This window comes from Mus caroli, chromosome 3 (assembly GCF_900094665.2).
Source record: "Mus caroli chromosome 3, CAROLI_EIJ_v1.1, whole genome shotgun sequence".
NCBI classification, from domain to species: Eukaryota; Metazoa; Chordata; class Mammalia; order Rodentia; family Muridae; genus Mus; species Mus caroli.
In genome coordinates this window covers 114953176-114980309 of record NC_034572.1, presented here as the reverse complement: position 1 = coordinate 114980309, position 27134 = coordinate 114953176, and the positions used below count along the sequence as shown (strand labels likewise).

The window sequence follows — 27134 nt, the reverse complement described above, 5'->3', positions numbered from 1 at the left end:
TCAACTTTCCCAATGCTGTGGCTCTTTAATACAGTTCATGTTGCAGGGACCCCCCCCCCCCAACCACAAAATTATTTTCACCACCACTTCATAACTATAATGTTGCTACTGTTGTGAATAGTAATGTGAATATCTGAGTTTTCTGATGGTCTTAGGTGATCTCCTGGGGAAGGGTCGTTCAACTTCCCATTTGAGGGTTGAAACCCACAGGTTGAGAACCTCTGCTCTAGCCATTGGGAAACAAATTCTCTGAAAAGTAGACAAGGGAGTGGTATGGATAAATTTAGTGCCATTAGAGGTCTTAAGTAGGTGGGGCTAGGAAGTTTCTCAAGGCTTTGACAGTTGGATCCAGCCTTTGACAGCCGTTGTGGTTTTATCTACCCACTTCTTTTGCCTTTTACAGAATGCTTCAGTTGGCATAGGGGTGGGGTAAAGAGTCACAGTGAGATTGCTGAGGAATGAGACAGCTGCCCCACATGACTTCATCGGGGTGCATCCCAGTGTGAATGTAGAGAAGGGTAATCTTAGGATGTTTGCCACACCACACTTCTCACCATAAAAGGAACAGCAAAGAAAGGTCCGGGGAGGTTCAAGGAACAATAGGCAGCTAGTCTCGTTGAGTGCCCTATTCTAGTCTGTATCTGGGAGCTTGACCCAAGCAGACCTTCCAGACATGTCTGTGGTCTGAAGGATGATCATGAGGCTCATATGGTCTCAACACCGGCCCTGGGTCCATGCTGCCTTTGTACAACAATTTTATTTGCAAAGAGTGGCTGGGAATTTGTAAAGCAAGGAAAAATAAAATAAAATAATGCACTAGCTCAAAAGAGCTGCCCTTATCTAGGACTGAATGTCAGGAGAACAGCTTACTGAGTAGATCTACCAGGGGAGAAGGTACCTTGAAATGAGAAGACCAGCAGCCAGGTATTGGGGGTTCAGAAAAAAAAACCACACAAACAAAGATGTCATACAAATAGGTATCATAATTGAGATGCTACCGTACTGGCCTAAATGAAGGTACATGTTAGCTAGATATGTAGTCTTTTGCAACAGAATAGAGAAGCTAGAAATAAATTGTCTCATATATGGCTAGCAACATCAGATTACATCATAGAGAGAGGACGGGCTTCTCAACAAACACTCTTGAGGAATCTGGGATCTGCGTGCAGAAGACTCTCACTGGGGTAGCAGTCAAACACCAACTCATAATGAACAATGAACTGAAACCAGTTTGGTTCTGAGGACCTTTATGGCAGCTCATCACTGCCTGTCACTCCAGAGCTCTATCCTCTTTGGTCCTCTTCCGGCAGTGCACATGTGTAGAGCACTTAGCAGGCCAAGTACCTACATTAAAGTAGATTAAATTTTTAAAAAATGATTTAAAAAAAAACCTGGAAGAAAACACAGGAAGGGTGTGGAAGGCATTGTATTTAGCCTGAATGGCTCATACGTGACACAAAAACACAGACAAAAAAAAAAAAAAAAGGAAAGGAAAGGAAGGGAAGGGAAGGGTTCACCTTCAACTCAAGAACTGCAAATCCTAAGAAACAGTCTGCAGTGATCCACAGAGCCAAAGACCCATTTTTGGACTGGGAAAATATTGCCACAGGTCACATGTGATAAGGGACTAATATCATCCATGTATAAAGAACTTCAGCACAACTATAACACACCACATAACTTAATTTTTTCTTTTTTGTTTTGTTTTGTTTTTTTCGAGACAGGGTTTCTCTGTGTAGCCCTGGCTGTCCTGGAACTCACTTTGTAGACCAGGCTGGCCTCGAACTCAGAAATCCGCCTGCCTCTGCCTCCCAAGTGCTGGGATTAAAGGCGTGCGCCACCACACCCGGCTTCAACTTAATTTTTTCAAATGGGCAAAGGATTTGAAAAGACATGTGTCCAAAGAATCTACACAAGAACCCCAAACTACATAATCACAATAAATTTCCCGCAACGTTAGTCAAGCCATGGTACAGAGCAGAACCTGGGTTCTATCTGTTGGCCCTCGTCCTGCAAGCTAGCAGTCATCGGTAGCCTTGCCTGATGCTTGACAGTCCTCAGTGTGTTCCTGGATGAGTAGACACCTGACTTAGAACCATCTCCCCTTAAATGTACGGCACCCGGAACACGTCCCCGTTCCCACCTCTGTCCTCATCTCACTCAGGCCATCTCCTCAGTTCTCAGGTACAAATTGGAGATGCTTTGTGTTGTGCTGTGGAAAATTTTAATCCCAACCCAGAGTTCCTACCTAGCCTTTGACCATTTAGTTCCCGGATAAAAGACACACACAACCTTTATATTTACAATAAGCCTTAAACAATACAAGAGCTGGGCAGATGTCTGTCCTCTAGGCTATTAGAATCTACTTTCATACAGATAACCCTGAGTTATTGCTTACTATGTTTAATTTGGGCTTCTCTTAACTCCAGTTGGCCAGCCCTCAGAGCCATGTTTTCTTGACTTCTCTAACACATATCAGCTTCTCCTCCTCCTCCTCCTCTTCTTCCTCCTCCTCCTCTCCCTCCTCCTCCTCTTTCTCTCACTCATGGTTCTCTCTTGACTCCCTCCACGCCCCGCCAGGCCCAGGAACCCTAAAATCCACCTATGTCTCTTCTGTCCAGCTATTGGCTGTGGGCATCTTTATTTACCAATCAGAAATAACTTGAAGGCAAGGTCACATAGTGTCGATTGGGGTCCACACTCAGTCTCTCGGGGGCAACCAGGTCTTGGGGGCCTGCACTTAGCATTACAATACACAGCACAAGACCAAACCTCACCAGTGTTAAGTCAAGGACCAACCATCTAACGTCTGTGAATACCATGGTGTCTGTGGAAGTGGCATAGTAAAACAAGCCCCAGGGTAAACATGTGTGTGTCTCTGTGTGTGTGTGTGTGTGTGTGTGTGTGTGTGTGTGTAAAGTTTCATACACAAGTACTATATTTACATCAGGGCTAAACATTTTGCACACTCTGTCTAAATGTACCATCTTGGGGACTCTGAGTATTAGGCAGCTGTCAGCCACTATACGAGTAAGGAAACTGAGGCCGGGAGGCTGAGGGGTGTCACCAGGATGAGAGCAACAGCAGGACTGTGTGGCTATCTGTATGACATCCCTGAGTTCCTGTCAGTGATGAGAATAAGGAGGAGCTGAGGGATGGTCCCATTAGCCAGGGGCCAGCCCATCCCGTCAGTGTCCGTCAGCGCTTCTATAAACCTGAGACCTGCAGCCATGCCGGCCTTCCCGCCCCCTGCACTTCCCATTTCATATTCCCACAGTTTCCTTACAAAAGACCAGGCCTCCTCTCTGACCCGCTCATTTCCTGCACTGACTAGGCACAGGTCAAATGAGATGGATGGCTGCCATCATTCCGGACCCAGGGAGGACACCCGGTGACAGTAACAGCCTCCTCAGTCCTGATTCCTGGACCTGCCCAGTCACTCAGAGTCACATAGCTGCATCTCGGGGTACAAAGCTTTCCTGGATCAGCCAAGGGTCAAGTACAGCAAGATGAGCTTGTCTGATTTTGGCTTGTCCTGGATCTGAGGGAAGTGGAACGCTCTCTCACAGTATGCACTGTGTGCTCCATGATTACGCTCCGCATTGGCCACAACCTACTGACAGTGGGTTGTTTTTTTTTTTTTTTCCTCAGTAGAATTTGACACACACACACCCCGGGAGGGGGACATCAGAAGATGTCTTTAAATTGATTATCTATTATGTAGAGAGGCACACAGATGCCACAGCACAAGTCTAGAGGTCAGGATGGGAGTTGGTTCTCCCCTTTCATATGTGTGCCCCAGGAATGAAATGCAGGTTGTCAAGCCTGATGGGAAGTACTTTACCTACTGAGCCATCCTGCCAGCCCTTGGCCTTTTAAGTTTAATGTCTCCTAAAGAAAAACATATCAGACAGTCAATTTCAAGTTTAGCATGAAGGAATATTATTTGGAAGGTAATCTTTGCCTAAGCCATCTCTAGTTCTCTATTCAACGAATATCCCCGCAGACAGAATAGGGCTCAGGAAGGGCATCTTGACAGAGGGACTGCAGGGTTCCATAGAGCAATGCAACAGGCAGGGGAAAGGGCTGCAGCACTGGGGTTGGAGCTGGCAGACCTGGGGCCATGCTGGTTCAGGTCAGAAGTGGCTTGGAGGCTCTCATCTAAGAGGTCCTAGGTGTTTGTGACCCTGGCAGATATAGGACAAGAGTGGAAACCATGAAGTCAAGAAGCCAGAGAGAAAGAGAACTATCACAATCAACACTCCCTAAAGCTAAAACACAATGCTAAGGAAAAGAAGTCTTTTAGCCCTCATAACAGTTTGTATGGGACTGGATGGATGGCTCAGTGGTTAGGAACACTGGCTGCTCTTCCAGAGGACCCAGGTTGGGGCACCAGCACACACACAGTGGTTCACAATGGTCTGTAGCTCCAGTTCCAGAAAAACTGATGCCTCTCCCAAACTCCTAAAATTAATAAACCTAAAAAATATATTATTTAAACGCAGCAATAGTTTTCATGTTGGTTTAAGTCATGTGTGTTGAAGGTGTGAGTGCACATGTGTGCATAGCATGTGAGGCCAGAGGACAACCTTCTGTGTCACCACTCAGGCACTGCCCACCTTTGTTTGAGACAGGGTCTCGAAGTGGCGTGGGACCCACCAGGTAGGCTAGGCTAGCTGGACAGTGAGCCACCAGAACCAACCTGGCTCTGCCTTCCAAAGGCTGTGACTACAAAACTCATGTGCCACCACAAGGTTAGTCTGTGTGTTTGTTTGTTTGTTTTGAGACAAGGTCTCACTATGTAGCCCTGGCTGGCCCTAAACTCACTCTGTAGACCAAGCAGCCTTGAACTCACAGAGATCTGCCCACCTCTGTCTCTAGATGCTGGGGTTAAAGGCAAGAGTTGGCTCGTTTTGCTTAGATTTTTAACTTGAGTTCTATGGCTCTGACTTAGGTCTTCAGGCCTCCAGGACAAGTACTTGACCCACTGAGCCTGGAAACTTTCTAGTCCCAGTTTTCCATGATTCATTTAAAAAAGGGGTTTAGGACCAGTGAGATAGCTTACTGGGCCACACTGCTTGCTACACAAAAGCCTGGTCCTGAATTCCATTCCTGGACCCCACAGTGGGAAGAGAGGACTGACAACCAAGTGATGTTGTCCTTGGACTTCACACACGTGCCATAAGACTTGTGTACTCACATGCATAGGCGCACACACAACCTAGTAATAAGTAAAACAAAAATTAAGTAAGTTAAAATGAATAGAAAAGGGGGTTTTAGAAAGCTAATTCTCACATGTGAGAGTATTTGTGAGAAATTCAAATATTCCTTCAGTGGGAGTTGAACATCACTTTCTTTACTTGACAACATTTGTACTTTCACTGAAAAACCCTGTAGAAATCAGATCTATTGGCTTTGGGCTCCTCTATGTGCCTGCCTGTCCTTTCAACCGTGCATATTTGCCAAGGAATGTGGGGAGGCAAAGGAGGCTGTGGCCTTCACAGGGGCTACTTGAGACTGATCAGTGGTTTCCTTTCTTCTCTGTCTCTCTGATGCTTACTTTCTCCCCCCCCCCCCACCACCACCGGTGATGAGCTTGGAAAGAATGAGGCCATTCTAAAAATTAAGCCTAAAAGCAAATAAAATTTCAGAAAAGCAAACAAGACTGCATTGCCCTGCTTCTGCTTTCTTGGCAGGAGTAACTCTCAGCTTCCACTCCCCTCTCCTCCATGTCTCATCCCTCCCTCCTGGCAGGACCCCTGAAGAGGACAGAGGCGGCCACTGGCAGGCTTCCCCTCTCACGGTTGCAGCCTGGTAAACAGTGAATTCTTAAAGGGACTGGTGAATGCCAGGCCCTGGAAGGCCCGGGTGTGTCTGTCGGGTGCCTTGACTTCCTCTCCATGTGTTTGTGATAAAATCAGAGATGAAACTGGCTTGGACTAGTTCCTGCAAGTTTTTCTAGGGGCCTCCGAAGGCCGTCTGGATGTGGGTGGACTCAGCTACCCCTGTGCGTCTCTGAGGTCTGAGGGCATATTAGTTACTCAAATTTGTTTCAGGAGTTCTTACTTTATTTTGAGTGAATAAAATCAGAACTCAGAGAAGCCATTCCAGAAATAAAGCCGGCTATTCATGGCAGGGCTTTGGGGCGAATCCCTTCCCTTCTCTCTGGAGGAAAACTCTATTTACTTTTTTGACGAGTCAACAGCAGCTCCAGTTCACAGCTCTGCCATCAAAAGATGCTGCCTGCCGGTTGGTTCAGTTTGCGAGGAGGACAGATGGGTGCTCTCAGGGGACAGAGGACTAAGGGCCAGGCTGGGCACGCTTAAGTTTTGATTTAAAGATGGGGGGTGGAGGGAGGACTTTCTATGTGTTAATATTTTTGGAGAACTCTCTCAAAATAAAGAGTTAAGCTAGCTTATTTGGTTACCTAATAACACAATGATTAAAATTCTATTAAATGGGAATCATAGTGCCTAAAGTGATTATATTACTGGGCTAAGGCCAAGTTATGTGATCAGAAGAGGGTGCCTGGTCCACTGTGAATCATTTCGTAAACACATGTGCACATGTGTGCATGCATGAATGCAGGTGTGTGTGTGCATGAGTACACACACACACACACGCACATGCACACGCGCACAGACACACACACTCATAGAGAGGCCTGAGAAGGACACCAGGTTTCCTGATATATGGCTCTCTACCACCCCCCCACCCCCCACCCCAACGCCCCCCACAGGACAATGCCACTTACTGAATCTGGACCTGTCTGGTAGCCAGCAAGATCCAGTGAGCCTCCTATTCTCTGCCACTTTCTGCCACACTGGGATGGCAAAACTGTGTAACCACCCTCAGCTTTTCTTATTTAAATGTTTGCCTGCATATATGTATAGTCTGGGGCCTGCAGAGGCCAGAAGAGAGCATCCGATCCCTGCTACTGAAGTTACAGAGGGTTGGGGGGATGGCATGTCCATGCCAGGAACCAAACTCAGGTCCTCTGTAAGGACAGTAAATGCTCTTTATTATTATTGTTGTTGTTGTTGTTATTTAATCTTTTCTTACAGTCCAGTTGTTATCCCCCTCCTGGTCTGCCCTCTGATGACTGTTCCTCAGCTATTCACCACCCCCCCATCTCCAAGAGGATGTCCCCACCTCACCCCCACCCCACCAGACCTCCTAGGGTTAGGTGTGTCTTCTCTCAATGAGGCCAGTAAATGCTCTTAACCACTGAGCCCTCTCTCCAGCCCCTTCACTCCGCTGGTTTTGTGAGTTTAGAGAATTTGAACCCAGGTCCTCACACTGCCATAGCAAGCACTCTTAGCTGCTGAGCCATATCTCCAAACAAATGTGATAGACTTTAATTCAAAACTTTAAAGCCAGCGGATTTCTTTTTACAAAGCCCAAAGAAGGGTTCATGAGAAGAGCAAGACCCGGCAGGGGTTACTCTGCAGGCTTCAGGAGGTAAGCAGAAAACCCAGGCTTCTTCTACAAAACTGTCCTGCCAGGTCACAAAGAAAGATCGCACGAAACACCACACTGCTGTTTGAAGGAAATGCCCAAAACATACATAAATGTAAATATTTTCCTGCAGCTGGACCTGGGTGAGTTAGAGGCCCAGGAGTAATGTAACCTGTTTCACGTGGGTGACTCGGCATGGCCTCTAGTGCTTTTATGCTTGGGTGCTCTGAGCTACCCTACAGGTTGGGGGCTAAGAGGGGCAAATGAATCCGCACGTTCAGGAAGTGTCTAGAATGTGGAACGCAGTGTGTACTGAGTGAATGTTTGTGTCACTATTTACTTCCTCATAGAAGGTGCACACCTGCCGACGGAAGAAAACATTAAAGGCCACAGATAGGAAATAGGAAGCGCCCTTCCGGTTTGTGTCAAGCTGTTTTGGGACATACCATAGGACATCTGCTGGGGGGTGGCATGGGGTTCAGGAGACAGAGCATCTGGGAAGGATTTCAGTTCCTGACCCTGGCAGTTGTGCTCAGAGAAGAGTGTCTTGACTTTGGGCCAGACTCTGGTTTGCCACTGCCATTCACCAGTGCACTCGGTGGCTGTATGGTCACACCACATTGACCCTAAGTGCAGCAGGGCCCTGTGGGCATTATGGCTTGTGTGGGAATGTCTTGCAGAGTTCTGATATAATGGTTTTTCAGCCATAATTCTTGGCTTATTCCTCCTATAGCCCTGGTTCTCAAGCTTTCTAAGACTGCAACCTTTTAATACAGTTCCTTCTAATGTGGTACCGACCCCCAACCATAAAATTATCTTTGTTGGTACTTCATAAGTGTCATTTTGCTACTGTTATGAATTCTAATGTAAATCTCTGATATGCAGGATATCTGATATGGGACCCCTGTGAAAGGGTCATCTGACAGGTCCTCACTGCAATGGGTTGAGAACAGATTGAGAATATATATATGTATGTGTGTATATATATATATATATATATATATATATATATGTTTTTNNAGACAGGGTTTCTCTGTGTAGCCCTGGCTGTCCTGGAACTCACTCTGTAGACCAGGCTGGCCTCGAACTCAGAAATCCACCTGCCTCTGCCTCCCAAGTGCTAGGATTAAAGGCATGTGCCACCACTGCCCAGCACCTTTGTTATATTTTAAGTGATTGAGAAAACTTAGAATAAAACTGGACGCTTTAGGCCTCGGAAAACAAATGCCTGCTGTGATCTTCTCCTGAACGCATTTCACACACTTCTCCTTTTCCTTTCTAATGCACAGCATAGAAAGTCAAATCTTAAATCCAGTGACCTGGGCTAGAGATGTAGCTCAGTTGGTGGAGTGCTTACCCATCTAGACAGTGCTAGTAATCCCAGCATTAGGGAGGTTCAGACAGGAGATCAGAATTGTAGCTGTACATAAATCTGAGAATTGGTACATGAGACCCTATTTCAGATTCACCCTATGAGGGTTTTTTTTTTTTTTTTTTTTTTTTGGTTTTTCGAGACAGGATTTCTCTGTATAGCCCTGGCTGTCCTGGCACTCACTCTGTAGACCAAGTTGGCCTCGAACTCAGAAATCCACCTACGTCTGCCTCCAGAGTGCTGGGATTAAAGGCGTGCGCCACCACGCCCAGCTCACCCTGTGAGTTTTACATGGTCATCAACTTAGAGCAGTTTAACCATTGCTCTCTTTTCCTTGCTGAAAGGTTAGCCATGGGGGAGGGGGGTTCCTCCCCTATGTGGGGAGGGGGAGTTCCTCCTCTAATCGTTTTCAAGGGCAACCCATTGTGCTTGCTTCCTATCCTTCATCACAAGACACTCTTTCCACACACGGTCAACCTCTGTAGTAGCTCCCTTTGCACATGGTCCCGGAGCTGTCAGCTCAGATACGTGCACACTGTAGACAGTCTAGTACACTCCATCCTCCAGATGGCTGCCAAGGAAACAACTTCTACTCAGCTTAAGTGTGGACCACTAATACTGAAACAGCAGGATGCCTCTCGGGCAGTGCTGCGCCCACCGCTCATTCAGCCAGTCACTAATCTAGGTCTGGATGTGGCAGAGAGGGTGGGATCTCACTGTAAAATGTTATTACTGTAGTCACTTTAGGAAGGCATATATAATTTCCCTGTCAGTGTGGTTTTAGTGTTCTCTTTCAGTGGGCCGTGAGATGTTAAAGAAAAGATAAATGGTTAGGAGCCTCCTGGAAAATTGTGGAATTGACACATGCATGAAAACGTACCGTTTAACTTTTTAATCATCTTAGCCGAAGAACAAAATCTATTTTTGTTGCTCATGAGTGATGAACTGTGAGGCGGCAGTAGGTTTCAGGGAGAAAACCCTCCCTCAAAAAACAAAAAAAAACCCAAAAAAACAAAAATCAACCTACCCTCCCCCACATGACTCGGGATGTCCACTAGGAATCAGTAGGGAAAGTGTTGAGCCTGGTGTGGGCTTGGGTTGGGCTTGACTAAAGAGAGGAAGCAAAGATGGCTACCACAGTGGGCACCGGGACATGGTCCAAGACACATAGCTGGCCACTTCTGAGTTCCCATGAGGATAAAGACAACACAGGTCTTGCCCATGCCCCCCAGAGGCTTAAGGAGTTGATCAGGGCTCCCGGTGGTTGGTTAATGATGCCATCTTTGAAGTGCTCTAGCTACGTGAGAGTGATCAGCCTTCAGGTACTATGGCCAGATGTTGGGGTCCTCAGGCCTGTATCTTTAAACCTCCCATCCCCATCGGTAGGCGCTCTGTCCCTGCTTGGATAAGGAAGAGGAGCTGAGAGGCTGGTCGCTGCCCTGTGCCCAGTGTCTCCTCACTGGAAGAGCCAGGATTTGAGCCCAAAGACAGCTGGTTTACAGGGCCTGTGCTTCCTGGAACCACTGTGCTTTTAGATTGAGTTTTGGCCCAATGCAAACTGATGAAATGTGAAATCCAGACAGTTGGAGTTTAAAGAAAAGATTCTTTGTCTTACTGACTCATCAGGGGGCTTTGGGAAAGTGCCCTTAATCTTGCTTTCCAGTCTTTGAAAGAATGAGTCTGAGCTGGGGGTAGAATTCAGTCTGCAGAATGCTGGGTTTGCATATGAGAAGGCCTGAATTCAGTTCCCAACACCACATAAACCCCAAGCCCAAAAACTCAGCCTTTGAGAGGGAGATGCAAAATTGAGGCCAGTTCGCATTATGTGAGCCCTTGTCTCAAACAAACTAAAACAAACAAAAAAACAAATCTGCCATTCTAAACACACACACACACACACACACACGCGCTCGCACTTTGACTCAGAAATCTCACTTTTTGGAAATCTAATCTTCAAGGATCTAGAATCACAAAATTAAGACATTCCGTATGTATTAATATCAGAATATTTTAAATAGCCAGTAGGTGCATTTCACTTCTTGAGTTCTTGGCTAAACTCAAAGTGTACCTTTCTGCGCATATGCAAAGCACATCCCTCATAAAACTGAGTTACTAGAAATTAAAATGTTAGAAGCCATGTAACAACATAAAATGCTTACTTAGGAGCAAAAGCCAAATATGTAATTTAAACTGTGTGAGCTGCATTTTTTTTTTCATTCCTATTCAGTTTTTTCTGTCTCTTCCTTTTCCACACCATCCCGCCGTTCCCTCCGGCCCCTGCCCCATTTCCTCAGAGCACTTTCGGCATACGTCTTCCCCAGGGTCCTCAGGGCAGAGTTGGGTTTTGTTATGTATCTCCCTGGCTCTGCCCTGCTCTGGGGAGCCCACCTCTGTCAGTACAGTTGTTGTGGGGATCCACCAGCCCTGGTGGAATGATTTTTATCTTGTTTTTGCCCGGACCCCAGATATTTCAACTATCTTGGGCACATGTTAGGTTATTTTTTAAGTGCTTTCCCAAGTGTCTGATTGATTTCAAATTATGAATCCTATTTTGTACAGGGAATGCAGCTCTCTAGAAACAACCAACACTATCTCTCAGGCCCAGGGGATCCCGAGCCCAGAAGCCCTCACTAACTCCATACCAGCTACAGCCTTGGGTTTGGCTCACGAGTCTCTAGGGTCTGCTCTCCTTTTGTTACCCAAACACCTTTCCCTGCCCTCCAACTCTATTGTGTATTACAAAATAACTTATACATACTCATTCTTTCCATGTGTGTGCTGGGCCATTCAGCCTGCAGGATTGACGTGAGGTCCTTTTCCATTTTCCGAATGGTATGGAAATATATTTGACTATGATCAGAAATAGATCATAGTCCAGCTTGTTTGTTTTGGGTGGAGATACTAGGTCGCATACTTTGTACCGTCATTCTGTTGCCTTAAAATGACACAAACCACCGTATTCATAACGGATGCCTTCTGTTCTAGGATGCATACACTGCAGCTGCCATTAACGGGACAGACTTTTGTACATCCGCAAAAGATGCGCACACAATCATAGCCAAGAATTCAAGTCATCTCACGGCTGTTAACTGCTTTGGAAACTTTGTCATTTTCCTGGGAAAGGTGAGATGTCTTGACTAAATAAGTACTGGGAACCTGGAAGTCAACAAAGTAGCCAACAAGAAGGCTGACTTGAAAGGGAATCATGTTTGTTGCTGATGTTGCTGCCATGTCTCACCCCTCACTCAGTCCCCCAATCCTGTGAGGCTTCCTGTTTTACAGAGGACACTAAGGTTTCCTGTTTCCAGGGTCCCACAGCCCCTATAGTTGCTACTTTAATTCTTGACTCTGATCTTTCCCACCATGTCTTCTGTATTCGCAGCGAAACACTCTCAGTTCTTTCAACCATTCCTCCTTCTCTGATATAAATGCCAGTTTTCAAGCAATGCCCACAAGTGAACAAGATCTTAGTCACCAGCTGTGACCCGGGCAATACCATATATGGTGACTGTGCCCCATTGAGGCTTCTGTGCTTTTTGCATGCACAGTCTGGTGCAGGACTGTCATAGTTGGCGCCAAGCAAGTTAAGACAGGCTTGGACCTCACAGGTGTGTGTGCTCATTACACAGACATTCAAGGCTCACCTGGCCCCAGAGATGCTTCATGTGACAGCAGTAACAGAAGCACAATGTAATTATGCCTTCAAAACAGCCAAATAAGGAATGGTTGCATGCAATTTGTTAATCTATTTCCTTAGTTGAATTGTGGGTGATGTATTTCCTAATTCCAAAAATACTTTTGAATGCAGTTTCAAAATTATTATTATTATTAGAGACATGGTTTCTCTGTGTAGCCCTGGCTGTCCTGGAACTCATTCTTGCAGACCAGGCTGGCCTCAAACTCAGAAATCCACCTGCCTCTGCCTCCCAAGTGCTGGGATAAAAGGCGTGCGCCACCACCTCCCGGCCAGTTTCAAAATTCTTAACATATTTATATTTCTATTTCACTTTAAATATGGATTTTCTTAGATATCCCATAAGCATATCATGTTTAGTGACCTTTCAAAATGTATGGGATGATCAGTGACTTTAGGCTTCTGAAGGAAATAGCATTCAAAATTCCATATTCATCTTCACGGGCATCCTGGAGTAATGGGGGCCCCAGGTGGACTCTGTCACATCTCTTAAGAAATTGGGTATATCATGCCCTGTAAGTGTGTTCTTGGAAATATAGTAATTACATGTCACAAAAGCCTGGGAGAATCTAATTATCTTGCACACTAGCACAGGGAAGTCTTTCCACTTTAGTGCCCAGAGGGTAAAACTAATCACTTAGGAAATTATTAATCCACCTATTCAATTGCTTGCAGTATAAAAACGGGGATTTAAAAAAAGGAAGAAATGCTGGGCAGTGTTGGTGCACGCCTTTTATCCCAGCACTTGGGATGCAGAGGCAGGTGGATCTCTGAGTTTGAGGCTAGCCTGGTCTACAGAGTTCCAGGATAGCCAGGGCTACACAGAGAAACTCTTGTCTCAAAGAAATAAAAACAAGCACAAACAAACAAAAGCAAAAGAGAGAGCTAGAGAAAGCTTTTTAAGCAGCTGAGACTCAAGTGGTAAAGTTTCTGTGCATGAGACCACCACCACATAAAAGATGACTGTGATGTTACATGCCTAATTCTAGTGCTGTGTGTGTGTGTGTGTGTAGATGGGAGAATCTCTGGAGGTCACTGGCCAGCCTAGACAAACGGATAGATGGGCTTCAGGTTCAATGAGACCCTGCCTCACAAAAGAAGGTGGAGAGCAATCAAAGAAGGCATCTGAGATTGGCCTCCCCTCTGATTTTCACACAGTGCACACAGCCACAGGATTACGTATACCGCACGCACGCACGCACGCGCACATACTTCTAAAGTGAGGCTCCCGATGACTTGGCCATACTGTGGTGAGATTTACAGATAAAGTACAATCTCTCTGGCTCTAACTGGGCTTTTTTCCCCTTCTTCTTCCATCAGTTTTCCTTTTTTCTTCTATTTCAGCCTGTCAAATTCTGTTTAGGACACACAATAGCATTACTTATAATTGGGGAGGGGAGGGGCAAACCCTTTGGTAAAAGAGCCCACCGACCCTATTTATGAAGGTTTTCAACCACCTCCTCCCCCAGGTGCTGGTGGTGTGCTTCGGCGTTTTCGGGGGCCTGATGGCGTTTAACTACAGCCGTGCGCTCCAGGTGTGGGCCATCCCTCTGCTGCTGGTTGCCTTTTTTGCCTGCGTGGTGGCTCACAGTTTCCTATCCGTGTTTGAAACTGCGCTGGATATCCTTTTCCTGTGCTTTGCTGTGGACCTGGAAACAAATGACGGATCGTCGGAGAAACCGTACTTTATGGACCCAGGGTTTTTGGTAAGCAAACGTCTCGTCTCCTGTTGTAATCTCTCCCCCAACAAGTGTTGAAGACTCACATACAGGGAGGAGACACATCCAGCCTCTTTTCTGGTCTAGAGGGCTCCAAGGAGTTTCTACTTCCACCTTGGGGGTGGGAGCTCAGCTGTCAGAAGTGGAACCATTTCCCCACAGAAACTCCCAGTCCAGAGGTGGGAATAAAATGGAGCATGTAGGGTCTTCCACTGCAGCATACCCGGGAACACAGCAGTAGCTGGTGTCTTTGACACTACAGCCTGGTCTGGTCTCCTCTTGGAGACCTACAATGTCTGTGGCCACTTCTGTCTGGGAGAGTTGATATTTATGTAAAGCATCTTGCACATGCAAGCATACCCACAAAGCTTTGGGTAGAGCACACCGCTCGGCAGACCGCTCGCCTCTGTTGCCAATACTGACAGCCCTTGGGCCCCTTGCTAACCAGGCACACCCTCAGCAAAGCCGCTTGTATCTGGAACTAGCAGGCAGTTGTTTCCAACAGCTTTTTGCAACACACGATACATTGCTCGTCCTTTGCCTTATCCTCCGCAGACAGGACACATTTCAACCCTCCTCTTCGGTTGTTCCGGCAGGGGAAGGGTGTTAAGTGATATTTTAGTAATTTTCTTTCCTTTTGTTGCCATAAAAATTAAGTGTTAAGCTCTTTTGGCCTTAAACATTCAGAGCACCGTCATTTCGGCAGGTACTGGATTTCAACACTTCTTATGAATGAATAAATATGAATGTGCGCTCCATTCATAGAAACGTTAAGATGTGATTTCTACCCACCTTGATGTACTGGGATGGATGCATTCAAGCTAACTTGGTCTACTCTCCTTGACTTGTAAACTTCCAGTTAGAAACCTGCTTTGAAATCTACCTTACTATGCACACAAACATTTTCAAAACACTTGGGAAAAACGCTGAAAATTCAATCCCCTAAACCTCTAGGGCGACAGCCTCTGGTAAACAGCTGCTGCAGGCACATCATTGGGGTCCTTCATTCTTTTGTTTTTCAGAGTTTTATAAAACGGACCAACAACTTTAACAACGCCAAGTCTCAAGGACACAAGGATGCTTTACCAAATGAAGAGGGGACAGAACTCCAGCCCATCGTGAGATAGGGACCAAAAGAACTTTGACTACCTGTGACACCGAGACAAAGCCTACAGCTGTTTTCACGCGAACTAGAGCACGAAAGATGTTAAAACTGTCTATATGCATCGATTTAAAAGGCACAACATTGGCACAGGGACACACATCTGTAATTCAAAACTGGAAGAGGTTATAAGGCTAGCCTGAGCTACATACTCAGGAGTTAAATGCTAGCCTGAATGCTACATAGAGACCTCATATAAACAAACAAACAAGGTTAGCTCACTGGATAAAGGTGCCAGTTGCTAACCCGAGGAACTGAATACCCCTAGACCCACATGGTAAAAGGAGAGAATCAATTCCTGTAAGTTGTCCTCAGAGCTCCACATGTGTACTGCCCCGAGTGCACTCAGTCAGCCCCACCACCACCACCGAAAAATAAATAAAAATGTAAACACCTCACCTTTGTCTGTGAGGTCATTAATCAGTTCATCTTTTTCTTACAGCTCTTAGACTTAGTGAGGTAAGGAAGGTCGGGAGCAGACACACACAGGAGAGGTTGCTGAACACGAGGAGACCCGGCCGCAAGCAGGCGGGAGTTTCACACACCAGCAAACATTATAGAAAGATGCTGCTCAACCAACCCCTGCCCAAAATGAGACCTGTCTGATAGTTTTGTTTTTTTAATTATTTTTTAAGCATGCCGAAACAGAAGATCTTTTCCTTTTTAAAGCCCTAAGCAAATGGAAACTTTGAACATGAGGACAGGCACCTTGTGGGCCCAGATGCCGTGTGGAACTCCCATCCTAACAGGAAACGCAATCTGACCGACGTGGCAGGCCAGCACGTGAGATCTAATACAAGGCTCCTTCCCTTAGCTTTCCTAACCACTTCTGCAATTTGACAAGAAACAGCCTGACAGCTCAGGACCACTTTAGATATTTTTTCTTTAATAGTACCACAGAATTCAATAGTACCATAAGTCTCCTACAATGATTTACAGGGCACTCCCAGAAGCATCTAAGCAAGCCACCACAGGAGGAACAAGCATACATCATTTCTGTGGGCTCAACATCTCTTATCTGTCTTGACAAAAACCACCCGAGGCCATCAGTCAGCCTTGACCTGAGACAAGGTCAGAGGGTGTGACCGAGCAGCTTCCCCCAGTGACAGCACTGCCCTTCCCCCACACTTAGCTGTGGGTTAGCCTGCTCTAAGGCAAGGCTGGTGGCTTAGATTCCCGCCAGCTAATCAAACAGCACACCTCATGCCTGGCTTTAGGATCATTTACATAACACTCGGTGCACATGTAATAACTCCCCCTTGCTTTTAAGAGAATTCCAAATCGAATTTCAGATAAACCCAGGGCAGCCAAGTCGTAATTGAACAAGGACCAGGTAAATTTTGGTTGCCTCTTTACTATAGGCAATGGGCATTTTTCTTCTTTTGGTTGTTGTTTCTGTAGCTTTAAAACAAGGTCTCTGTAGCCCAAGATCATCTCAAACTCACAGAAATCCTCCTGCTTCAGCCTCCCTAGTGCACACCCAGCTTAGATTCAGTCTCCAATGAGTGCCGTATTGTATGAATTAAATAATATTAGAACACCTTCTCTCAGTGCCCATGGAACAAGGCCTCTGGTTTCTCACCTTACTCTGCCTATGTAGAAGAGAGCCAGAAAATAACCAGCCTGTGGTTCATATGAATGTTCAAAAAAAAATATTTATTTATAAAAAATACAATGGGATAAGTTTATGCTGAGAAACGCAGCAATAAATACAGTTGAAGGAAACAGAGCGACTCTACAGTAATACATTGGCACAAATGAAGTCTGCAGGCACACCACCCAAACCTGCATGTCCTTGGCCATTTCTGCATGCACGCCTTTCGAAGCGCCACTCGGGAGAGACCTCGTCAGCTTAGGGAAAGAATGAGTACACATGTAATCACAAATGCACACTGATCATGACTTTATTTAAAACTTAGCAGACAAGACTGCAGAAAAACATCCATATGTCAGGGTCTAAAGCTGCATCTCAGATTTTAGTTGGCAAAGACCACATTTTAGCAAATCAATGTTTTAGTCTTCCACGTACAAGCCAGAAACGTACTAAAACTGTAAAAAAAGAGAAAAAATAGTTTCCTATTGTTCGAAAATACCAGTTTATGTGTAAGTGTAAAAAAATGCATAGATCTTCAATGAAAGAGCTGGCTGTCCTGGAGAATCATTCCGCCCTTTCCACGGTACAGACGCGAGTTACTGGCTATGCAGTAGGGCTCCCTTGCTACAGCACTAGAAGGCAGCTATTTAGGGAGGAGGCAGGAAAAGGAGAAAGGAATGTACGTAAGGCATACTTTAAAGGTACAACAAGCATAATAGTGTTTCAGGAAGACGAGAGAAGAATTATTCAAGGCTAGCTTGGGTCTCACTGGATAAAACAATGGACTAAATACTGCGCTCCTGTGTGTGACTCTAGTAATCAATGCCCTGGTCATCGCCATACTGGTACTCTCGAGGGTAGTCATCTGGGTACTCGCCATGATATTCATCGGGGTATTCTGCCTGATAATCACTATCACTGATTTCCGACCCATTGGTGCCCGTGCCCTGGCTTCCGTTGTGAATGACAGGTTCTGTGGGTGCGGCACAGTACTTGGGGTCATACACTTGCCGCCCAAGCCCATACACGCTCATCCCTTTCTGGGAAGCAACTTTGTTGGTGCCCATCTGTAGAGAAATGGTTGAGTTGTCCACTGGCTGTAATGTCAGCTTCTGGTCATAGATGTCTCTTCTGGTGCCCGGTGCTAACATCCCAGCCTGGTATTAGAGCACAATGGTACACAAGGTAAGATAACAGATAAGATCTATACTTCTTAACATTGTCTAAATTATTAAATTCACACAGAGTGCATTAACATAAAAACTTTCAATTGGTTCTGATGTGGCCCTAACTTACTAAAATATTCTTACAGCACTCATATTTATGACGGGATTCGCTGGCTCTTGAGCTGCTGAGTTGAGCCAGGCCTTCTTCCTTCAAATCTCTGCCCACTGTTAAGATCACTATATGGTATCAGACAAATTAACCTACCTTGAGTTTAACTTCCTATATGTAATATAGAAGCAATACGTCAGTCTACTAGCCCAGGGCTGGAGACAAGAGCTCTGTGGTTAAGAGCACATGTCTGTCTTGCAGAGGACCCAGGACCAGTTCCCAGCACCTAAACTGTAACTCAGTTTCAGGGCATCCATCCATTCCTGACTTCCAAGGGTACCAGGCATATACAAGGCTCATATACATACACACAGGCAAAATAGCCAGAAACATAAAAAATCAGATAACACTAGATTTTTTTTTACACATATTGCTGAATTACATATGAACATGATCTATTAATGACCACCCAGATCTCCAATTGTAAAAAAGCATACATGCCTTCAACAAGACCAGGCTGAGCAGCTCTCAGGGACCAAGTCTTCTCAAGAGACTGCCACACAAGAGCTTCCCCACCCACAGTCCCACCTCAGACCTGCTCCTCTCTCCCTTTCACAGTGGGTAACCCACACCTCAGTGCCCACTGTTGTTAAGCACACACTTGAGAGGTGAGTGAGTGAAAAGGCAAACACGAGAGACCGCCAAGAGAACCAACTGCAGGTAACCCGGTGCGCTCCACTCCACACGGGGAACGACAGATGTCACTGGAAAAACAGGAAAGCTTACCAAAACTCAGTCCCACTATTTTTAGATATAAAATCCTGATGCTTTCAAACAATTACTGGTATTTCATTGTTTTTACTATTCCTGTGTGGGGGTGGGGAGGAGTGGAGAGGGCACTGGACAAACATAGGTCCAGAGTCCAGCGTTCATTGTGTGAAGGCAAAAGAACAATGTTGTAGAGTCAGCTCTCTCCTTCCATCTTCATGGGTTCCAGGGATCAAACTCAAGTCACCGGATAATCGCCTTTACCCGGCCCCTGTCCCCCTCTCCCCCATCTTGTCCACACCCTCATCTATTTAAAAACCTGTGATGACTAATTTTGGCTTTCAGGTAGACACACCTGGGAACTGTAGACCTCAATGAAATAATTAGCTCTATCAGATTGGCCTGTGTGAGTGTCTGTGGGGCATTTTCTGAAGTGCTAATGGCTGCTGGAGGCTCCCAGGCAGGTAGGCCTGGCTGTCTAAGAACGGTAGCAGAGCAAGCAAGGGAAGCCAGCAGGTGACACTCCTCTATGCCTCTGCTTCAGCTCCTGCCTCCAGGTTGCTGCCTCAGTTGCCCTATGGCATGGAAACGTAAGCCGAACAAACCCTTTCCTCTCCATTACTTTAAAAATTATTTAACTACCATTTCATATGAATTCATTTCTGCTACCTTAATGTTTCATAAAAATTCTGATTAAACAGCTCTTACCAAACAGCCAAATAATCTTACATACCCACCTAAATGGGCCCCTTTAAAAACAAAACCAAAATGGGGCAGGGGAGAACCAATTATCCTTTCCTTGGCTTTTGGAGCAGGAACATATATAAACATCACTTTTTTCTTCTGGTTAAGCAGAAAGGCCAGCTGATCTTACTGCCAACCAAAACCATTAGTCACGCTACACTTTGTAGGCTGGAGAAAGGGCCCTTTGATTATTTTGCCCTCTCAGCAAAATCTACTTTCCTGAAGACTAAAAATACTATGGAAGAAATACCATATGAGAGTCCAGCTACTCACTATTGGGTCAGCGCTAACTTAGCATACCCTTCCGCGCCCTTTGCTTCAAGTGTTAAAAAGACCTGGCTTACCTGGCTGGCCCCTTTGTTGGTGCCCATCTGCAGGCTAATCGTGGTCTGGTCAAAGGGTTTGTCCGTCTGCATCTTGGGATCATAAAGATGCCTCCGAGTCCCATAGGCTGTCATGCCCGCCTGGCTGGCACATTTGTTGGTACCCATCTTTTAAGTTAAAAGATCAGCATTAGTTATCAGAAGTCAACAGCAGCATACGCACAAGCCTATGTTCTGTGTTTCTAAGGAGACGGAAAGCACAGTCGGGGGATGTAGCTCAGAGCCGGAGTCACATACAAAGATCTCTGTTCAATTCCCAAGCACCGAAAAAAAGTAAGAAAAGCCAGGGACTTATAAATTCCTGAGCTAAGGAATTTGCTCAGGCAACTAGGTATGAACTGCCTTCTGTGCTTTGGAAAAGAAACTGTGTGAAGGCTAATTTTAAAAGAAAAATTCCAAACTCTCTTAAATATAAAAAAAGTCATAGCACAGTTAGCTGCATGTAAACTTGTAGAAGGAGATGTATTGTTAAGTAAGAAGTCACTGTGTTGGCACAACTATAGCTAACTAAACGTCCCTGGCACTTTTTTCTCTGCAGCACAAGTAGCAGATTAAAGTGTATCCTCTTCAGAGAAACCACTGCAAGTGGAGGAGACCAGACAACAAGGCTTCCGACTACAGCGACAGCCGCATCCAACCTTGTTCTTGTTGTCAATTACAAAGGTCACCCTCCAGAACTGTATAATGGGGGGCTGGGGGGAGAGGAGGAGAGGAGGAGGAAGAGGAGGAGGAGGAGGAGCAACAGCAGCAATTTATTAAAAAAAAAAAAAGAAAATCTTGTACTGTTTCAAGTAAGTTTCACAACTCTGCGCGGGCTGAACCCATAGCTATCTTCCACTGCATGTGCAGCCTGTATGCTCAGAGTTAAAACAAACGCCAGGCACTTAAGAACCAGCAACATTTTCATGGGGGAGGAAAATACATTTATTTCCTTAACTCTCTGGCCAGAACCAGAACAAGGCAGTAAGAGGAGCATGAAATGAAGCAGGAATAATTAACTTCTCTCCCCTGCTGAGAACTACGAGGCCCAGGAGCACTGGGAGCAGCCCGGGGAAGGAGGGCCCCAGGAGCACTGGGAGCAGCCCGTGGAAGGAGGAGGGCCCCAGGAGCACTGGGAGCAGCCNGCACTGGGAGCAGCCCGTGGAAGGAGGAGGGCCCCAGGAGCACTGGGAGCAGCCTGTGGAAGGAGGAGGGCCCCAGGAGCACTGGGAGCAGCCCGGGGAAGGAGGAGGGCCCCAGGAGCACTGGGAGCAGCCCGGGGAAGGAGGAGGGCTGTTTCCACCACTCATGGTTTTCTCCTTAAAAATAGTTTTTGACTTTGATTTTTTGAGGCAATCTCACATAAACGCAGGCTGGCCTTACACTCCCTAGGTAGTCAGAGATAATCTTAAACTCCTGATCCTCCCCTTCCTGAGTACTGGGGTCACCATGCTCAGGGGACACTTAGAAAAGTTTTATTACTAAAAGCAAAACCCCTGCACTAGAAAAGACTCACACAAATCATATAAGCCCCTACCCCAAAAAGAGAGGAGAGGGGGAAATCACTACAACATTAACGTTTGTGTAACTGCAATTAGGGTTTGCAACAGGCACCTGCAAATACCCTTGGGTTTTATCTGCATGTGTGTCCCTGTGCATGTCTGGAGCCACACACACACACACACACAGAAACCCACCTTTTACAAACACATACACACCTATTTAGAAGTTAACAGTATTGTATAACTTTGTCTCTTAACCTGTCGTTCAAACACTAATGTAAATTTTTAGGCTGCGCACTCCAACTTGCAAGGAGTTCTAACTTACTAACTGACCAGCATCTGGACTCGTCTTTCCAATTTCCCACCATTTATGCAATGTGTACTTTTAACAATTAAAGGCACCTCAGTCAAGAGGTCGGTACGCCAAGTCCTTAGCTTGTGTTCTGATGACACTCTCCAGGGAGACTGTAAAAGTCACCTGAACCAAGTGCTTCCAAGCACTAAGAAGACCCAGTTGGCAAGGCTGATACAGCACCACACATTACCAGTGTATAATGACTTTGGCACCCTGGTCTTTATATACATTGCTTCCCTTGGTCGATAACATCTAAGAATTTATAAAGTGCATTTTCTTTCCTTTTTAAAAATAATATGGTTATCTTTAGAAACTATTTAATTTCCTAGACAAACAACGGTCAAGCTGGGTGACATAACTGAAATATTTTTTAAAACAGCATCATTTTCTTACACCTATTATTTAATTTTCACCTGTTGAGACACGGTCTCATTCTGTAGACCAGGCTGGCCTTGAACTCATATGTAGCCCAGGATGGCTTCCAACGCCAAGCAGTCCTCCTACCTTAGCCTACTGCATGCTGGGATTACAGGTGCATTGCGCCATTGCCCTACAGGTCTTATATACACAAAAACTGTGAAATCCATGTATATATCCAAGCAATCTAAATTATGGAACTTCCATGCATATTTTACTAATGAGAGGCATAACACTTTGTGTGGCAATAGTTAATGACTCTCTGTAGATGAATAATAATAATATATATAAAAAAAAAGAGTATCACACCACTTACCTGTAAACCAATTACACTCTGGCCAGCCTTTAATTTGCCTTCATCAAAACGTCTTGTTTGTTTTTCTGCATACTTAACGCCAATGTCAATGGTTGTATGGAATCCTTTTGTTTTCGCCTAGACAGAAACACAATTCACCACCTGAGCTGGAACACAGAGATTCCGCCACCAGCATTTTGAAGATGAAACATTGAAGAAATGATGTCCACAGACAGCCTTGACGGTGAGCTCATGTCATACCAGAGGAAGAAAACACACTTAGGTCTATTCAATGATAACACTGTACCCTCTGAAATGCGAGGGCTCTAATTAACCTATCTAGCCCAAGCTGATGTCAGCAGCCTTTTCACAAAGCTAGCAATTACAGAAGACACAGGCCCCTCCCCACCCTCGGCATCCCTGGGAGAACAATGATGTCATTCATCACCTGTATGCAGGGAAGTTTCTCTAACCGAATACGTACCAGACCTGCTAGAGCCACCAGCGTAGTCTGAACCTGGGTCATGTTGCCATTCTCAAAGAGGTCGTTTGCTTCAAATATATCATGGGGCTTCATACCGTAAGCCTGGATAGCTTTAATGAAGTTGCCGATATTCTCCAGCTGTAAACAGAAAGAATGAGGGTTGAGACTCATCAGTCTTGATGATTGGCTACAAGACACCAGACCGAGGCTTTTTGGTGAGGATTCTCTATCCGATACATAGTAAGCACACAGCTTATTCTCTAAAAGGGCTTATAAAAAGAACAGTCTTCTGAAAGTACGTTTTGTGTGTGTGTTTTTCCTTTTTTGCTGTTCTTGCTTTGAGACAGAATCTCATGAAGCTCAAACCTATATAAAACTGGTCACAGAGCCAACGAGGACCTTGGATTTCTGGTCCCCTTGCTCAGACCCCACCTTCCAGACCTGGTGCTATTATGTAATTAGATGAGTACTACCCCTCCCTATTTATGCTGTGCTGGGGATCAAATCCAGGACTTCACGTATGCTAGGCAAGCACTCTACATGGGACCACAAGGGCAAAACTGGCCATGTGCATATGTGTGTGTAGTATGCATTTATGTATGGTGGTGCACATGGTTAGGTGTGGGTGTCTGCTTGTATGTGTGTGCACGCGAGTGCTTATGTGTGTACCCGAATTTGCAGGCTAAAGGTTGACATTTGATATTTTCATGTGATATTTGTGTGCACTGTAGCTTGTAGTTCTAGGCCTAGAGAGGCAGAGGCAGGATGAGTCCAAGTTCTGTCCATCACGGAGTGTAGAATGAATGTGAAGCTAGCCTGGGCTACAATGTGAAACCCTTATCTCAAGCAAGAGAAGGAAAGGAGGGAAGGGAGGGAAAACTGGAAGAGGAGGGAGGAAGGGAAGGGGAGCAAGAGAGGGAAAGAGGGGAGAGGAGGGGAGGGAAAGAGGGAAGGAAGGAACAGAGAGGAGGGGAGGAAGGAAGGAAGGAAGGAAGGAAGGAAGGAAGGAAGGAAGGAAGGAAGGAAGAGAAAAGAGGGAGGAAAGGGGTGGACAGGAGGTTGCCCATCTGACAATTAATTACCTGCGGCCAATTTAGTGAGGATTCATTGACTTTCTTCACAGAGCCTGGCTGTAGCTTGTTTATGAGTCTAAAAACAAAATTACAATGATGGAGCTTTACGGATCAAAAACAAGGACCAGAATATTAAGCTGATTCCCTGGATGTCAGTGAGGGAAAAGAATAACACAGTGGCAGGATATCAAGGTCGGCATTCTAAATGGGGAAACCAGAATCAAGGCACAAGCCTGCAGACAGGAGTGGGAGAGAAGAAAGGGCACTCGCTTGGAGGGCCACTCACTCGCACAGGATGATGCCGTCCTTCAGCCCCAGCTGGAAGTTGGTGCCAATGCCTAGGCCTGTCACCTCTTCTATCCAGTTGCGCAGATCTTCCTCGGCCTGCTGGTCATACTTGGATGCGATCTGAAATACAAGTTCCGGGATTTCAGAAGGACTCAGTAATGGGGAACACCCACCACTGGCTCACAACGCCATCTGCTTTCGTTCATTGTCCACTAAACCCTAGCTCTGACAGGTAGCTCCTCCCCACCACGCAGGAGAGTTTGCTGGTGACTATAACCAGCTGTTGCAGCTGCAGTAACTACACACAGACTGTGAGTGAAGGCAGTGTCCATTAAGGAGCATAAAAAGAGAAGCCGGGACCAAGGGGAGAATTCAACAATACAAGACGAAGTCCCAGTCACGCATGACGCAAGGGGCAGGATTTAGCAGAGTGTTGCAATACGCCATCAGCTGGACCTTAAACTTTTAAAGACTGAGTCATGAATCACCACATTCCAAAGAAGGACAGGGAGAGATGGGACTATTGAACACAGTATCTCAACTATCTAGAACATACCATTCCAAAAGTTTACCAAAGTTCTGGGATCTGCCTTTTATTACAGCAATTGCATTACATTGCATGTGAGTGTGCAGGCACACAAACACAATACGTATACTTTTAAACATACATTTTTTAAAAACAGTTCTCGAGACTTAAAAAAACTATCTTTGAATTTCACAAAAATACCATAAACCTAACCCCCAGCCCCTTTTTTTTCTTTTGGTTTTTTTCGAGACAGGGTTTCTCTGTGTAGTCCTGGCTGTCCTGGAACTCACTCTGAAGACCAGGCTGGCCTCGAACTCAGAAATCCGCCTGCCTCTGCCTCTGCTTCCCAAGTGCTGGGATTAAAGGGCTGTGCCACCACTGCCCAGCCACTCTAAACTTTTTAAAAAGTGGAACAAATATTTTAAAACGGCATGGCAGCACACCTTTAATCCCAGCTCAGTAGGCAGAGGCAAGTGGATCTTGGAGACTGAGGCCAGTCTGGTCTACAGAGTGAGTTCCAGAACAGCCAGGGCTGGCAGCTGGAAGCGAGGCGAGATCATGTACTCTTTCTTGCCTTTTCATTCAGCACGGTTAAAAATGCCAAGCAGACACACTTAGGCCGAGCCCAAGGGCTAGATAGGAGCTTGGGCATCAATTACTAAACTGTCAGAAATGGAAATGAAGAGCGGGGATGTCTGCTGGCCATAAAACATAATTAGGCTTAATTACTGAGCCAGGCACATCACTACATTGCTCAGGGGGAGGTCCCTGGAGTTCAGGTCTAACTAGCCTGGCAGGACACAAGCACAGCTAAGGAGGGCTTGAGGCTGCATGTGTGTCCTTTCTAAGAGAGGGTCTTGGGTCAGCAGGGCCAGCGTGGACAGGTAAGAAGCTGGCGAGCTTATGTCTAACAATGAAGGTCAGCAGAGTCTTAAAAAGAAATGAGCTCAACTGACCACACTTGACTGTGGTTCCTCTTCAGTAGACAGGACACGACAATGGCCGCTTTTCATGTCTTCCCGCAAGGTGAACAAAGATGTCATTTCTCACGTCAAATAAACGAAAGAGTCACATCCTCCTCTTGTAGGCTCATGAAAGCTTTCAGAGAGCCCCGGAACAGTGTCAGAGCTGCTGGCGCTGGCAGGTGCCTCCCCTCCCCCATCGCCAAGGGGCGGCTCCGCTGAAGTAAACATGATTTCAGGGATTACTGTGTCCCCTTCACACTCCATTACCCATAATTAGAGAAACGGGAATGGATAATGGATAATTTACTTCAGCTGTGTGTTTGTGTGTTTGCTTAACCAGGATTACAAAAGGAAACCCAATAGGTTTCTATTGTGAGACAGCACTTCAGAGTTTCGGATCAAATCCAGCCTGGAGGCGAGTTCATACCACAGTATAAGGTGCACCCGTGCGCAGCAAGGTCCCTGCTCTTGTACCCTCAGTCCTTGGGAAGGTCTCCTTTTATTCCATACCAGCGCAGGTCACTCTGGGCTGAGTGGAGAGCGGGAAGGAGGAGGTATGGATAGTGCCGACTCTGGGAGGGACAAGAAGGAAGCAGCAACTACTCTCCTACTCAGATAATCTGTCTCCTCCAACACAGCAAACGGGTCCATTTCTGTAGGACACTTCTCCGCCCTAGCTGTCTTCACTAGGAGCCTAACTTCTGATCCAGTCAGTTCCTGTCTCCACAGCAGCAAGACTGACTTCAAGCAAGACTGACTGAGTTCACTAAGTTTGTTCTAGTTGTCTACAACTAGAACCATCAAGATCTGCAGACTCGGGGCTGGAGAGATTGGCTCAGCAGTTAAGACCACCGGCTGCTCTTCCAGAGGTTCTGAGTACAATTCCCAGCAACCCCATGGTGGCTCACAACCATTGGTAATGTGAACTGATGCACTCCTCTGGTGCGTCTGAAGACAGCTACGGTACTCATATACATAAAATTAATAAATCTTAAAAAAAAAATAGCTGGGCGTGGTGGTGCACACCTTTAATCCCAGCAATCCGGAGGCAGAGGCAGGCAGATTTCTGAGTTTGAGGCCAG

The 27134-nt window shown here is 45.9% G+C and overlaps 2 protein-coding genes across 3 annotated transcripts in view; one reads left to right on the top strand and one right to left on the bottom strand.

Moving 5' to 3' along the window:
* Slc44a3 (solute carrier family 44 member 3) overlaps positions 1-15802 on the top strand; it is a 73783-nt gene extending 57981 nt beyond the window's left edge. The window contains exons 13-15 of one of the 2 annotated variants that reach the window (XM_021158173.2): positions 11816-11953; positions 13994-14230; positions 15265-15802. In XM_021158173.2, the coding sequence (XP_021013832.1) occupies positions 11816-11953; positions 13994-14230; positions 15265-15369 (480 nt within the window). In that variant the 3' untranslated portion in view covers positions 15370-15802. The remainder of the gene's footprint in view (positions 1-11815; positions 11954-13993; positions 14231-15264) is intronic. The other variant, XM_021158174.2, reaches the window with a different exon arrangement.
* A 1239-nt stretch (positions 15803-17041) lies between these two features.
* The window catches only part of Cnn3 (calponin 3), a 31188-nt gene continuing 21095 nt past the window's right edge, over positions 17042-27134 (bottom strand). The window contains exons 2-7 of the mRNA XM_021157955.1: positions 24560-24681; positions 24283-24349; positions 23201-23338; positions 22738-22854; positions 20130-20276; positions 17042-18155 (exon numbers count right to left, since the gene is read on the bottom strand). Of these exons, the coding sequence (XP_021013614.1) occupies positions 17811-18155; positions 20130-20276; positions 22738-22854; positions 23201-23338; positions 24283-24349; positions 24560-24681 (936 nt within the window). The 3' untranslated portion in view covers positions 17042-17810. The remainder of the gene's footprint in view (positions 18156-20129; positions 20277-22737; positions 22855-23200; positions 23339-24282; positions 24350-24559; positions 24682-27134) is intronic.